General features: G+C 48.3%; 2 protein-coding genes across 2 annotated transcripts; both read right to left on the bottom strand.

The window, feature by feature from the left end:
• Positions 1 to 725: 725 nt before the first annotated feature.
• LOC120679060 (disease resistance protein RGA2-like) lies at positions 726 to 2,362 on the bottom strand. Its single transcript, XM_039960554.1, has 3 exons — positions 1,170 to 2,362; positions 1,000 to 1,061; positions 726 to 915 (listed from the first exon to the last, which is right to left on the bottom strand). The coding sequence occupies exons 1-3, from the start codon at positions 2,331 to 2,333 to the stop codon at positions 912 to 914; spliced, it is 1,230 nt and encodes a 409-aa protein (XP_039816488.1). The 5' UTR covers positions 2,334 to 2,362; the 3' UTR covers positions 726 to 911.
• Positions 2,363 to 2,746: 384 nt separating this feature from the next.
• Positions 2,747 to 14,883, bottom strand: LOC120679061 (disease resistance protein RGA5-like). The gene is made up of 2 exons (XM_039960555.1): positions 14,049 to 14,883; positions 2,747 to 3,179 (listed from the first exon to the last, which is right to left on the bottom strand). Exons 1-2 carry the CDS (start codon positions 14,639 to 14,641, stop codon positions 2,747 to 2,749), a joined length of 1,026 nt encoding a protein of 341 aa, XP_039816489.1. The 5' UTR covers positions 14,642 to 14,883.
• Between the last annotated feature and the right edge of the window lie 1,269 nt (positions 14,884 to 16,152).

The raw sequence follows: 16,152 nt of genomic DNA, 5'->3' as shown, positions 1-16,152 counted from the left end.
ACATAATTGTGAATCAGTATGACCCTTGTTCTCATGGTGATCTCCATCTCCATAGAACTTGTTCGCCATGTAGATCTCCATCTTCATGGAACTTGTTCATCATGTTGATCTCCATCTCCATGTACATGTGCACCGTTCTTCATGTGATGTAAACTCCAAGAACTAGAACTTGCTATTACACATAATAGCTAGTAAATAAAATTACATTCACGACTTGGATAATCACAGATTGGCACGCAGGCCATTATATCAAATGCAACAATTCATATGGCTCTGGCTGAATTGTCATAATCACGACACACAGGTCATGAAATAATTACACACATGCATCACATACACATAGGGGTCATACCGATCACAAAACCTGCAAAACAGAGTTATGCGATTCCGATGTTCGAACTTAAATCGCCGAAAACTCTATCTTCTGGGCCGAATTTCGCAAATCTAAATATCGCGAAAACAGAAATTGTGCAAATGGTAGAGCACTAGGACTATTAGGATGACTGGCCGAATGATGACCAAAGGATTTTTTTTTTTCAAGGGAAAGCTGAGGAAAGAACTTTTGGGAAGTACTTTTATGAGAAAAAAGTGATCGGGGCTAGAGAACAAGATACTCTGTATGGGAATGATATGGCAACTAAAATGTTCAGTTCAAATAAAAACAGATACGAACATGCAGAAAGGAAAAAGAAATAGAAGTGGTAGGACAATTAATAATTGACAGATGCCTTAATGAAAGATTGGATTGTGCATTGGTAGAGCACAATGAACAAAGCATCGTATTGGAACTGGAGCTATAGAAATAGAAACAGGGGCGGACCATGGACGGTGCAAAAATCGAAAGAAAAATATGATTAATTGATGTTTGACTTATGATTATTCAGCCAGTCCAATCGATCGTCCGGTGAGACTTAACAGCAAAATTGGAGAAAGGATACTTCAACAGATTGAATCATAAAAATAAGCAAGTAGTATTCACTCGGGCACCAAGCGTCTTACGTTTGCTCTGAAGCCTCACTATCATCATCGCTTTCACCATCGGTGGACGGAAAGTCAAAACTGATCACCAATTCACCATGCATAAAAGTAGAAAAGCAACCATATGTCAGCAAAAGAAAGAAAGGAGCCAAGTATACATCGCAATTCAATGGGGGACAAATATCATACAATCCATGATCCGAAGCCCCACCAGGACTATTGTAGCTCTCACCCTCTGCCATTTGCCATTCACGCACTCGAGACAGCTCAAGAGTTGGATAGTTCGGATGGATGCGAACTAGATCCTTGAACATGGTCTCCACATCCTCCAGCTCCACAATTTTTGCTTTGTAGCAGTCAACTTGGACAGTGACATGTTTAAGGGAAGTCAGGTTCTCCAAGCCAATATCTAGTCCACCACCAACTCTCTTCCATAACTGAAAGTAAAACATAAGCTTTTGAAGCATCGGCATAACTCGTTCAGCAAACACCATCAAACAACCTTCGTAGTCCAAAAATTTCATCTCCTCTAAAGATTGGAAGTGCTGAGCATTGCTAATCATCAACCGTTCTTGAGCAGTGCAATTCTCAGATACTTCTAGTTCAAGAAAACGCAGCGAGGGTAATTCTCCAAGCATTTCAAGCTCATCCTGTGTGAATCTATTAACAGTGATTGTTAAGCCAGAGAGGAGTTCGAGTTTGGAAAACCATCGTGGCAACTGATGGAAGGTGGTTGCCGAGGTTCCACGAAAGAATTTGAGGCGGGCAGGGACACGCCCAGAATCTGACAAGCCATCCAGGGAACATAAACCAGATCGAGAGATGAAAAGACCCACTAGATTTCCGAGGTTAGAGAGACTCTGGACAAAAGCCTTGTTATGACTCTCGTCATAACCTAATCCACGTATGCAGAGCACCCTCAGCGCTGCAAGCTTTCCTAGCTCAGCTACAGTGTTTGGTGCAATCTGAATCCATGACATTTCTTGCAGTAGACTTAATTTCCCTATCCCATCTGGCATCGTCATATCAGAATCAACAAGTAGACTCTGAAGGTTTGTAAGATTAACAATACTTGCCGGCAGTGCATCTACGTAGGCATTACTTAAATCCAACACCTCCAGATGCCGTAGGTTTCCAATTTCTTCTAGAACCTCTTTTTCAAGATAACCTCGCAGTTGCAGATACCTCAAATGATGCAAATTCCGTAGATCTTTAGGACAATTATTCTTGCTGGGAAAACCCTCCAGATCCAAAACACGAAGAACAGAAAACCTTGACAGAGGGGGCATCCATTCGAAAGCATCACCAAATGCAATTACTGACCTCACATGAGACACATCCACTGTAGCTGGCATTATTTCTTCCTTCTTATTGTCATCTTGCAGCGACAATCGACGGATCTTACAGCATGGGTCGATGAGTTCCACACAATCTGACCTTACCACAAAGTTTTCTTCAATTGACAGGGAAATGAGAAGATAAAGTATGATATCATGGACACGGCAAGAGCTTGCAATGCCTTCTAGGTCAATGTCTAATGGCTGGATGAAGCTTCTGTTAACAAGATCAACGAAGTAACCCTCTGCAAGCTCGCACAACTCATAATACTCTTTCCTGCCATGCTTATCATGAATAAGGCCTTCAGCTACCCATCTCCTTACAAAGCTGTCTTTGTTAATTATGCAATCCTCGGGGAAAAAGCTTAGATACAACAAACAAGGCTTTAAATCTGACGGAAGCTCAGAAAAACTAAGAGATAAGATCACTCTCAGTCTCTCATCTTCTCCATATTATCCTTAGTTTTAACGTGTCCTGAACAAATGGAGTTGTATACAGCATACCATTCTTCCTTTGTCTTCCTACTAGCCAGTAAACCAGCTATAGTAGTGATAGCTAATGGTAATCCGCCGCATTTCTTCAAAATTTTCCCAGCCACTTCATTCAACTTAGTATTAATTCCTTCTTCTTTCTTAAATACCCTTGTATATAACAACCTTCTCGAGTCTTTATCAGAGAGAGGTTCTAGTTCGTACACAGCACCACGCACAGTAGCACCACGAACAGTACCGGTACAAATTTTCCCCACATCAAGATTACGGGTTGTCACAATTACTCTGCTTCCGTGATGGTTGTCAATCAAAGCAGTGTTGAGAAAATCCCATGATGGCTCATCCCATAAGTCATCTATTACAATAAGATACCTATAGTGTTGCAAGAGTATTATTAGTTGGTAGCCAGAAGATTTCTTAAAAAGACTAGAACACTACTAGAAAAAGGCTCATTCATCCCTGCACATTAGTACCGGTTGCATATTGGTTCGGTACTAATTGATCAATTTAGTACCGGGTGGAACGCACAGTACCCGTGGGAGCCAGTTAGTACCGGCTGGAACTCCGAGCCGGCACTAAAAAGCACCACTGACACGAGCACCGCAACTTCTAGCAACCATTTAATACCGGGTTGTGACTCCAGTCGGTACTAAATGACACATAGAATATTTAGTACCGGGCAGAGTCTACATCCGGTACAAAAAGTACACTGTTAGTACCGGGTGGAGCCTCCACCCGGTACTAATGTCAGCACGCGAAAAAAATAAACGGACGAGTGGCCAGCAGCAGCTCTTTATCTTCATCCTTTCCCTTCTCCCCTTCCCCTTATCTCCTCTCACATCCCCTTCTCCGATCCCTTCTCTCATCTCTCAGCTCGAGCGGCCAGGCCACGACGGCGGCCCCAGGCTGCCGCAGCGGGGACGCGCGCGGCGGCGGCGCCAGGTCGCGGCGGCGGACACGTGCACGGGCGCGGCCGCGGGCAGGCCACGGCGGCGGCGCCAGGCTGCGGCAGCGGGGACGCACGTGGCGGCAGCGCCAAGTCGCGGCGGCGGACACGCGCACGAGCGCGGCCGCGGCCAGGCCACGGCGGCGGCACCAGGCTGCGGCGGCCGAGGACGCGCGCGGCGGCGGACATGCTGACGGGCGCGGCTGCGGCCAGGCCACAGCAGCGGCGCCATGCTGCGGCGGCGGCGCCATGCTGCGGCGGTGGACACGCGCACGGGCGCGGCCGCGGCTAGGCTGCGGCGGCGGGGATGCGCGCGGGCGTGGCGAGGCTGCGGCGGCCGAGATGCGCGTCGGCGTAGCCCGGCGGCGGAGGCAGATGTCTGCACGAGAAGCTTTTCTTGTAATCTTTTTCTTTAATTTTTTATTTTTATAGTCTTGGCTTGAATGTTGTAATTTAAATGAAGCTTTTCTTATTCCTCGTTCCTTTTCTGATCTCAGTTTTCTTCCCACCATCGCTTGCTCATCTTTTTTCTCTATTCTTGACGAACAGCAAGAACAGAGCAGAGCTGACAGTGGTAGAAAGAAAAACGAGATGAGAGAGAAAGGGACGAGGAGCAATAAAAGCAATATGATTTTTTTGAGCGAAAATATCTTTAGTACCGGTTGGTATTTCTGACCGGTACTAATTGTGTGATTTAGTATAAATCAGCCCGACCGGTACTAAATACAAGCGTATTTAGTACCGATTGGACGGTACCCGGCGGGGAACCGGTATTAAGTGGCGGTTCCCGCCCGGTACTAATAGCTATTATTCTCTAGCAGTGGAAGTAAACTATATTATGCTCCAGTCCAATTACGACTGTTTATATAGCCATGATGAGCTACAGATAGGTCGTCATAAACGATCTTCCCAACTAGAACTATGTTTAACACATGTAACACCGTGTCTTGAGCTGTTATATATTAAAGCATGAAAAGTTTATAAGGCATGAAGAATCAACAAATTATTAATTTAAAATATTTTTTATGTTTAAATTTAACTAAAACAACGCAAATCTCCATAAAATGATTGGGACTGCACAGGTATCACATGATAAATATTTGTTAAGCTTATTTGAATTTGTTTTGTTACGTTATAAGATCACGCTTTCTTGGCACTACTGGGAAAAAGGGCAATCAACACTGGTTGAAAAGAGCCATAGCTACCGGTTCTTCAACCGAATACTACGAGACCAGTCTTTTGTCACTAGGTAAAACACCCAGTACTAAAGGGATTTTTAGTACCATGTGAATGTTCCACCTGATATCAAAGCATTTTGTGTCAACAAAATATATTAAATCTGTGAAGAGACTTGTGATACGCGCGCATACAGTGGTTGGGATTCGAATCCGTGACCTCTTGCCTCACGCATATCTCCCTCATCATCACACGTACACAGCAATTGTGATTAAAATGGAGATACTTTCTTTTTAATATAACTCGTGGAGCACCCTTTAGTACTGGGTGGTATACCACTCGAGCACCATTTAGTACTAGGTGGTAACACCACCCATACTAAGAGGTCCATTTTAATACTACTAGGTGGTGTTTCCACCCAGTACAAAAGATTATTGCAGGGTTCCATCCATCCAAAAAAAATAACGAAATACCGCCGGTTTTTTTGGAGTTGACCGATAGGATAAGTGTTGGCCCTATAATCTGTGAGCGTGTAGAAAAAATAGGGTCGGTGTCAAAAACTCAAGGAATCCCGGCCCGCTATCAGGCCAGACCTCACCGCCTCACACACGGAACGGAAAAGATGCTAATCGTTGAAACTGCATGTGGCTTCACGGTAGGAATCGAATATGGTACATTAACAGGTCTAAAGGTTGAGGCCTTCGAAGACACTTTAATATACTAGAAGGGTCTCCATAGGTAAATTATGATTTGCTGTTCAGGTGAGACAGTAAGTAAGCTACATGCAAGACAAGTGGCTATGGCTTCGAATCCTTCACACCGTACACATGCAAATTTCACAAATTACCTGACTTGGCTTGCGACGTGCGGCCATGTAGTGGCCTCCTTTGTTTTAAAAATATATTTTTTTATGAAATCACCTAGTACTAAAAGGATCTGATACTAAAAGTTGAGAATTTTTATCTTGTTTGCTTGTATCGGCTCCAAAACCGAAACTAACGGGTTTTGCAATAGTTACAAATACCTACGATAAAGTTTGAGAGATGTGCTCCAAAGACGTAAAGATATGGACAACAATAACTATCAAATAAAATATCGGATATCAATATTAGAGATATCTAAGAATAGAGGAGGACGGCGCCCTTTAAGAGTCCGCCTCACCTAAGGCTCTCCGCACTCGTCACTTTCTAAATTCACTCTCTAAAAGGAATATTCTTGTCTGGTCATCGAAATTCTCCTCTCTATATTCAGTTTCTCTGCGCCCATCCATTCTCTATATCACTCTCTATACCAACTACCAGCCGCGGGACCCACACGTCGAATTCTTTTTATCTCTTTCTTTTTACCGCACCCTCCCTTCCATTCTCTCTCTCCTCTCCCCGCCGCCTCTGGACCTCGACGCCGTCGCTCCCTGGACCTCGCGCCGCCGCCGCCTCGGTGCGCCCCTCCCTGGATCCGTCGCCGGCGAGGCGTGGGGCCGCAACACCCCCTCCACTGCTCCATGCACGCGCAGCGGCGGAGCTCGCTGGCTCGGCTCGGCCCTCCCCGACGGCGGGCGACCTGCGCGGAGCGGGGTGCGGCGGCCCTGCGCGAGGCGGCGGGGCGGACGCGCGCGACGGGGAGGGCCGAGCGGCCATGGCGAGGCGAGCAGGGGCGGCCTGCGATGGCCACGGTGGCAAGCAGGGCCGCCCCCTGGAGCTCCGCGGCGGGGACGTGGCGCGCGGCGAGGACGGCTCCGCGGCGGGGACGTGGCGCGCGGCGGGGACATGGCGCGCGGCGGGGACGGCTCCCCTCTCTCCGGCTACTCCGCCCTGGCGCGGACGGCGGCGAACGGGGTCGAGCTCGGCGGCGAGCCCCTCCTCCTCGGCCTCCTCGCCGCGCTGGCGGCCGAGCTCCGCCGCTCCCTCCTCCCTCCTCCCTTGCTCGCGCGGCCGGCTGCCGCCCACGCTGGCCGCCGCCGTCGGCGGAGGAGCAGGGCGCCGCGCCCCACGCCGGCTCCCTCCGTGGACCTCGAGCTCGGGCACCCTCGATTCGACCCAGCGGCGGGAGCTCGAGCACCTCGAGGCCATGGCGAGGCGGGGCCCCGCGCGCCGCGGCGGCCATGGCGAGGCGCCGCGGCGTTCGCCCCCCTCCCTGCCTATCCGGCGGGCCGGCGGCCGGGGCCTGCTCGAGCTCCGCCGCGGCCGTGGGGGCGCGCGGCCCAGCTCGGCTCCGGTCCCCCGCGCGCGCGGCGCAATGGCTCGGGGAGGAAGAAGCGGCCCTCCCCGGCGGTACGGCTCTGCAGCGGCCCTGCGGCGAGCGCTCCGGCGGTGCCACGGCGGGCGGCCCCTCCGAGCGGCGGCGGTGCTGCGTCCGGGTGGGGGGGAGCTCTGTCGCGGCGGGCGGGCTCGGCGGCGGTTGGGGACGACTCCAAGGACGATGGGGCCGCACGCGTCAGTTTACCGTGTCGTCCGTACCGCGCTGGTTGTACCGCGCGGGAGCTCGCTCTGGACGGTAGAGTATGGGATAGAGACGCCCGCTGCAGCATTCTTTGCGCCAAAATGGCTCTGTAAAAAGCATAGCGAGTGGTTTAGCGCGCCCACTGCGGGCAGCCTAACCGCTGAGGGACGGGCTCAATTCCGGCTAGTCCTGCACGTGGGCCCAGATGCACCCGACTCCTGCGAGGAGAGGTTCGCATCGCCCAATCGCTGGGGAAAGGGCTCGGCCTTGCGCGACCCTGTAAGTGGGCCCTGAGGGCCCCACGCTACCCGTTAACTGTCGAGGATGCGGGAGACCGGGTAGGGCACGTGCACTGACACAGGAACAGGGGAGCAGAGGCGATGGGCTTTAGAGAAGGGATGTGCGCCGCTCGAATGAGCGGTGCCCGCGTGCCTCACGCCGCAAACCGCACGATGGGGAAGACCCACCTATGGAGGAGCAGGGCAGCGATGATGGGGCCAGCGGGGCCCAACACGATGGGGGCAGCGGCACCAGCAGGACAGGCGGGCCCAGTATCAATGAAGGGTGCAGCGGGATAGCAGGAGATCCTCGAGATGTGCGCACGATCTCTCTCTACCTCTGTCTTGTACGCCGACCCTGGCCCTTTAGCTTATAAAAGGGAAAACGAGGCTCCACACGTAGGGGATTTGATTCGAATCCGATCAAACACAACACATGCCAAACACTTATGTACTAGAGACTTACCCTCTCTCTCGTCTATTTGTAACCGCCTACTACAAATAAGCGTAAGATACACAAGCTGTGAAGAACTGGATGTAGGGATCTTCTACCTGAATCAGTATAAATCTTTTATATTCTTGTGCACCATCTGGGCAGATGCGCAAAGTACGAGAATTACTAGCCGGTAGTTTAGACCACCAACAGTTGTGTAACGAATATGGCCCCATTTAGGTCATTTCAAGTGATTTTGGTGATCGAGTGACAATGCAATCAATAAGACTAACAAGTTTGCGAGATCATATTTGTAGGATTTTTTAGGTCCCTTTCGATGGATTCCAAACCATAACCGAGACGTCCAATTCACCGTCGAGTCGTCCAAACCACCGAAGAGACACTCATGTCGCAGTGAAAACGCAAAAATAGAATATATGTGGGGGTGTCTAAATGACTGCTGCGACGAGTTCGACAAGTCAAAGTCAGAAAACAAGGAAACAGAAAAAAACTCAGAAGGGACTGAAATATCTGGTGGGCCGTCGGACTATCCGACGACCCTCCCCCCCCCCGGTCGGACTAACCGGGCGCACAAGAACGGACTAATTCCGACGTCAGTTGAAAACTCAAGTGCGACCGGATGATCCGACGCATGCTTTCAAGTAGCATCGGACTAAGCATCGGATCAACATCCAGAGAGCATGTTTCTCAGGTTGGAAAAATTGCTTCAGCACTGCATAGTCCGACGCCCATCGGACTAAGCACCGAAATAATCACCAGAGAGCATGTTTGGGGGTTCCAGGAACTTCTCTTCAGCACCGGATGATCCGACGCCCCTGTCGGACTAATGCATCGGACTAATTGCATCAACATAACACTTTTTAGAGTATAACGGCTACTGTTTGTTTTGTGAGAGACCGGATGATCCGACACCCATGGTCGGATGATCCGACGCATATGCAGAAAAAGGCATAATGGCTCCAAACGGCTAGTTCAACTTTGTGAGCTATTTAAGCACCTCACCCCGACCATTTTGGAGTTGCTGGAGACCAGAGACACCTCATACACATTGAAGAACATCTCTAAGCCATCCAAAGAGCAAATTGATCACACCCTTAAGTTTAGCACATGCTTTGTGAGTGTTAGTGCTAGATTAGCGCTTGAATGAGTGAGTGAGCAAGGTTGTGTGCCTTGTGCCTTGGTTCTAGGAGAGAACCACCTCTTGTACTCGGTGTGCCGGCCCCTTGGAGTCTTGGTGGCTTGTCGACAATGTCATCGACCCTCCGGCTTGGTGTGGAGCGGCGACGACATCTTTGTGCGGGGGACGTGGAGACCCCCACCCTTCTTGGTGAAGCTCCTTAGTGGAAAGCGGGATCAAGGTGTCCGTGATTGTGTTCACGGAAGAGAATTGATTGCCGGAAGCAATATTCTTTGTGAGTGCTTCAACAACGTGGATGTAGGGGTGCCTTTGTGGCTAACCGAACCATGGGATAAATCCACGTGTCGAAGAGTTTGCTTACTCTCATCCTTTCTTTAAGCTTCCGCATTTCATATTACAACTTTGTGTGCCTATACTTTCCAAGAGTAGTTTCTTGATAGGATTGGCTATAGGTTTTATGACTTGTTTTCGGATAAGGGTTTCACGCTAGTTGAACCGTAGTTGCACATTTAGATAGTATGTTTTAGTTTAAATATTGTGCAAACTAGTTGGAGCCTTAGGTTAAGGTTTTAAGTTGCCTAATTCACCTCTCCCCTCTTAGGCTACGAGCACCCGATTCCTTTCAAGTTGGCGCGCCAAGTAGGGGACTTCCACGTGTCTCGTTCATTTTTCAGCAGGATGCAGATGGCTAACCTAGCCAGAGGATAGGTCCCGGGCACGCTCGTGCATTCGGAGTCTTGCACTTCATCGTCGAAATGGAGGGTGGGTTGGAGCGGATCTGCGCTCCCGTCAGCCCACCAACTCCATCAGTGTCGACCCCGTTGTCAAGGCCTTGGGGGTTTCCAGCTGAGCGCTCCAGAGGCCCATGCCCCCACGAGCGACAAGCACCACGACCCCCGACTGCGGAAGCATGGAGCATTGGTGGCACCTTCCTTGACTCCTAATCGGCCCGGGAAGATCTGCGCAACACTATGTTCTATTTCGCGAACATCATGGAGAAGCTGTCCAGAGGGAGACCTCTCTCCTTGGAGATTCATGCTAGGAATGTCTTGGAAACGCTCACATTTTGCTACCGCAATAGTGCATAGGTCGTGCAGCAGCTCGCTATGCTGCGCATAAACACGTCACCCGCGGACATCGAGTTCATGGGCATAATGGACTAAGTCTCCGAGTCCATCCATGATCTCTTCATGGGAGAATCAAAGAATGTCTATGACTCTAACTCTAACGAAGGGAGCCAGCACCCCTTGTGCGAGTGTTTCATAGCAAACACTCCCAATGGGCATTTCGGTGACGACAACAACAGGGAGGCCACTCCTCCGGTTGCTCCCGATGGCGAAGCCTTAAGGGGTGCGAATGCCCCACCACCCCCATGGCACGAGCAGCTTTAGGAGTGGTAGGAGCTTGGAGAGGTGCTGCTCCAACTGGAACAGGAACACGCCAGACTCAAGGGCGAGCTGGGCCGCCATGGAGATGGTGGACGTGCACACGATGTAAACCAGCGCATTCTGGAGGACCACGGAGGACTCCCACATTTCGACTAGGAAGCTAGAACATTGCCACAGTGGCAACGGTGCTCGAAGTGATGCCTGAACCTGCGATGCTGGAGCAGCGCCGCGACCGCAACAAACTCCGCGCGTATCTCCAACGAGTAGCGAAGCAGCAGGCTGAGAGCTCGGCCTCTCGACAGCACGTGCTGATAGCGGGCCAGCACCCTTAGTAGGAGTAAGGCCTCAAAGGACATTTCCGTCCACCAAGCACCACCCGAGGGCCAAGTGCCAGCCAAAGCTCCGGTCAAGAGCCATCTCGGTCCGGACCGGGACGCACGCAACACCTTGGACACCCGCAGGCACGAGCATGACCAAGAGCAAGGTGAAGGCAGCTGGTCCCCTCATCCTCACTATGGGGGATTCTACGACAGCATGGAGGACCAGAGCTCGAGCCTTGATGCATTGGGGCCTAGGTTGTTCAATTTGTGAATTCGCAACGTGGCATTCTCACCATGGTACCGACCCCCAACAAACATCACAAGTTACGTCGTGGTGATGGCTGGCCTTTTGCTCCAGGATTACCATCTTTCTTGACGAGTCGATGGCGCAGATAGTGATCACTTCAGTATCCGCAACTTGCCACTATTCCTGGCCAACTTGGCGCAAACATGGATCGAGGATCTTCACACTTACCGAATCAAGAACTATAGGACCTCAAGGAGGTCTTCATGGGAAACTTCCAGGACATGTATGAGCGCCCTAGGAACCCGTAGGACGTGAAGAACTGCTGGCAGGACCAAGGACAGACTCTCCACGAGTACATCCGGTGCTTCTCCAAGCAGTGCAACATGTTGCCCAGAATCGTCGACGCCGACGTCATTGGGGTGATCCTTTCCGGGTCCACCTGTGAGTACCTGGCCCACAAGCTCAGCCACAAGGGCCTGAGGACCACCAAGGAGCTCCTTGACATCGCCATGAGCCACGGTACAGGCGAGGAGGCGGTCGGAGCTATCTTCGACCGTGCCGAGGGCAAGGCCAAGCAGGAGGAGGCTGCCATCGAAGATGTCGCCAACCGCTCCGGTAAGAAGAAGAGGAGGGGACCCGGTGGCTCCGTTGTAATTATGATTTTCAGGGCACCAAAAACTTGTAAACTTCCCTTCATACTCAGTGCGAGAAAACTCAAGATTTGACTGAACCGAGGGTTACCAGCTACCCAATCTTAGGGGCCGAACTAGTAGATAAACTATTATATATGTTCTATGTAACCGATCTATGGTAAATGCATGGTCCTACAGAACCACATATAGGCCGACTCAAATCGTTGACATCAATTCTTCTTTTCGGTACAAAGAAAATACAACCACGGCATTGCTGCAGTGGATGTGGAGGAGGAAGCAGCTAAGGCAATTCTCAATGGGAATTTTATACTAATTAAATAGGGTGCTACATTAATGATTTTGATGATGTGGCAAAGTGTTAATGAGGAGAGATGCGAAATGAGTATTATTGGGATGAAACCCCTGTATATATGGTTTCCAAAACAATTGTGTCTTGTATGCGGCCTAGGAAATAATAAAGGATGAAACCATGCATTGTAGGAAGCTATTTCATCTATGAATTAAAGGTTCGCTTGCTTATGTGGCATCTTGGAAACATGAATATGAAACTCTCCATTAAAAATGGCCTAAGAGATTTTCCATGGGCACTACTTGAGGTATTAGCCTTGTAGGAAAAATAACCAATGGTATCTGTCGAAACCCGATGTCAAGTGTAGTCTGTAGATGGTTATGCAACTCGAGGAAATGACGGCGCTGCCAGCGGTGTAGGGCTAGCAAACTTCGGGGTTGTGCCCTATCGTTGTGACACATGCAAGCCCTCAGCCCTAAAAAATACCATTAAATGGGGAGGTCTTTTATGGTGTGATATTCTAGCCTATAATAGTGCTCGAAAAGGTGTCTTATACTAGCTAGCCCATACTAGCACTAATACAAAAACGGTTTTTAGGTGCCCATACCGGCCCATGATTTTTACACCTAAAAATACTATTTTTGAGGCCGGATCACCCCTCACCCACCACTGGGAAATCAATTTTCAAGAGTAGGTTACTCCCCCCCCCCCCCCACCGTCTCTTAAAATACGTGTCATTTTCAGAGGCGGGTGAGGGGTGACCTTTCTCTGAAAATATTTTTCCAGGGATGGGCCTTTTGTTTACAGTAGCCCCACTCCTTTTGTAGGAGAGGGTAATATTTTGACTTGCCCCGAAAAAAAAATTAGGGTGTTCCTACAAATTGTTTTTAAAGGATTTGAATAAACACATCTGATGGTCTAAATTAATTGTATACTACGAAAAGCTTCTAGTGGTATGGGTCGTATACGTGACTAGTATAGTTAGTATAATGGTATTATGGGAAAAGAACAAAAATGACATCACAATAATATATTTTGTTGATAATGATCGATCCCCTGTAAGAGTCAACTAATACATAGGTCATTATTACTAAATTACCCTGAGCTTTATATTATTTATATTTATACCACTAAGTAGTACTATAAGGCACCGTAAAAAGCTCTAAATGGGGGTTATTTTGTGTCAACCATAATTTATTCACACAGTTGTGATGTACATGCATCCAAGTAGTTCGTAGTTAATTTGTAGCATGCTAGGAAACGAGAAAAAGAGCACAATTTTTAGTAGACTTGGGGGTTTACTTCTACTCACACATTGCAAGGCACGTCACTAACAGTCGGGGAAGAAATAAAGCAGAAGAGAGGGGTCAATCTATCATGTGAATAAGGGCCATACATACAAAGGATTCCTGCACTCACGCTACTCTCTAGCTACTGAATTGATATTGTGTTTATCTTATTCTTGTATGCATTCGATCTTTGGGTCCACCGAATGCTACAAAAATTTAGAATATACTTTTCTCAGGTAGTAATCTATTAATTTATTTAACCCACATGCAAAGTCTAATGGAGCAAATAATATAAATAAGTTTTTTCTGTTACTGTACAAACAATACTATTGAGTTATTTTTGCCTTATGATCATCTACAACAAATACTATTTGCTAGCTAGTTACGACTACCAGTAGCATGATTTTTATTCCAGCAGCCACCACTCCGAATACGAAAACAAAAATTTCATAAAGAAAACATAAAAAAGGTCATGGCATGCAAGCGTACGTGGGCTATACCCTGCTTGTCACCCAAAGTTTCTATCGAACCCTACTGTAAATGCTTCTACAAAGTAGTATCCATAACTGGATCTTGAAGATTGTAAAAGTGAACGATGTAAGTAAAAAAGAACTAAGGTATTACCTCTTGTCACTTAGGAAATCCCTGATGTTCTGTATCAGTTCACTGAGATCCTTTTCTCCAGCATCTTTACATTTCCCTCGGCTAATTTGCCTTAGTATGCTGCATAGAATATTCTTCATGTCTGGCTTAAGTGACACCGGGACAAAGGCTTGGCGCTGGAATTGGGCTCCGAGTTTCTTGTACACCGAATTAGCAAGAGTTGTTTTACCCAGGCCACCAACTCCAACAACTGACACAACCATTAGCTTCTGTTTTTGTATGCTATCTCCTTGCGTTAGCATGTTGATGAGCTTCTTTGCAGGGCCATCTATGCCGACGAGGCTGCTGGCTTCTTCAAACATTGCAATTACGCGGGGGTCGATGTTGAGCCTTCTGTCAGGCACCATAGTAACGTCTGGAAGGTACCTACGTCTCCTTTCGTCGACTTCTTGCACGCGGGTCTTGATGTCTTCAATGTCCATGGCGATACAGTGACGAATCTTCGCCTTTCTGACCAAGTTTACCTTGCCAATGATCCCAATTTTATCAATGAATCTTCTGAAACCTATCAAGCTGTGGGGCGGCAGGAGAATTAACGCGCACCATGAAAGCATCAACGCTGTCCTCTATGTCGTAGGACAGCTCTGCCAAGTCCCTCATCCAAAGCTTGTTAGTATGGCTGATCTGATCTGCCGGCAGCTTGTTTAAGTCCTTGAGGGTAGCCTGCATGCTCTCCATCTCACGCTTCAGGAACTTGATCTCCCCCCTAGCTCCTTTCTGAAGATTGTACTCCGCGGTGAGAAGGGAACCCAGCTTGGGGATGAGGCTGCTCAGTGCAGCCATGGCGACCTCCATGCATGCCTTGCTCTCTCTCTCTCTCTCTCTCTCTCTCTCTCTCTCTCTCTCTCTCTCTCTCTCTCTCTCTCTCTCTCTCTCTCTCCCCCTCTCTAGATGCAGATGGTGGCTTGCTAGGCTGTTTGTGAACTGGATGTTGTTGTGTGCGATGTTGCATTAGCCATGCTGAAAGGTTATATAATGTAGATCAAAGCAAGTCTCATCTTGGTCCATTAATTAACAAAATAGGAAATAGGGCAAGTACTGACCAGCAAGTATCACGCGTGACATTAGTTTATAATCCATGTTGTCGTGTTGAGCATGTGAACAGAACGGATGATTATCATTTCCGATACGACTCTAGCTTGATGCCAAGTTTCAATTGAAAAGATTCGGTTATGGCCTATGGGCATTAAAGTCTACTCACGTAGGCGTTCAGATGTGTTCCCTCATGGGATCCCTTTGCTTGTTGCAAACTATTGTTGCGTCCTGTCGTTGTTAACGTCTCAGACACGCTCTGCTCTGCTCCATGCATTGCGAGCGAGGAAGATGCCGGGATTAAACTACACAAAGAACCAGACCTAGCTTCCACCTGTCCCAATGAACAATGGTTATGGAGACGCACAAACTCTGCCTCGAAAAATGATTTAAATCGTAGATCAAAGTCCTCAGTAGTCCGTATTAAACTTAGGATCACGCCAGTCAATAGGAATCATTAGCATGTGCATCCTAAAAGCTGACTGTTTGTGGTGCCTTCGAGGTCGTTGGTACTCCCTTGGTTTCAAATTATAGATCGTTTGACTTTTTCAACCTCAAATTTGACCACTCGTTTTATTTAAAAATTTGTGCAAAATATCACTTTTTTGTTGTGGCTTGCTTTATCAATAAAGAATGGCTTGAATTTAAGTATGTTTACACAAATTTTTTAAATAAGACGAATGGTCAAATTTGGTGCCAAAAAAGTCAAATAACCTATAATTTGGAATGGAGAGAGTATCTTAGAAAAAAAAAATAGGCCAGGGGGTGGGGAGCACGCTAATCTCAAGGAGATTATATTAAGGAGTTCCTCAGTCGCCCAGTGATGTATTTATAAAACTACATGTGCAACTAAATGTGACAACTCAGATCGGAACCACATCAACTGGAATAATCGCACATGCTGTAGTTGAGTATGAATCCATCAATCCATCATGCAATGTGCCCCGACATAAGCACTTTCGTCCATGCATTAGCCCATCCAAACAGAAGTGCCAATGGATAGGTTAAACTTTAGCCCATCCCAAAAAGTATT

The sequence above is a fragment of the Panicum virgatum genome, chromosome 6N (assembly GCF_016808335.1).
Source record: "Panicum virgatum strain AP13 chromosome 6N, P.virgatum_v5, whole genome shotgun sequence".
Taxonomy (NCBI): Eukaryota; Viridiplantae; Streptophyta; class Magnoliopsida; order Poales; family Poaceae; genus Panicum; species Panicum virgatum.
Note: the sequence above shows the minus strand (reverse complement) of the source record. Positions and strands in the feature narration are given on the sequence as shown.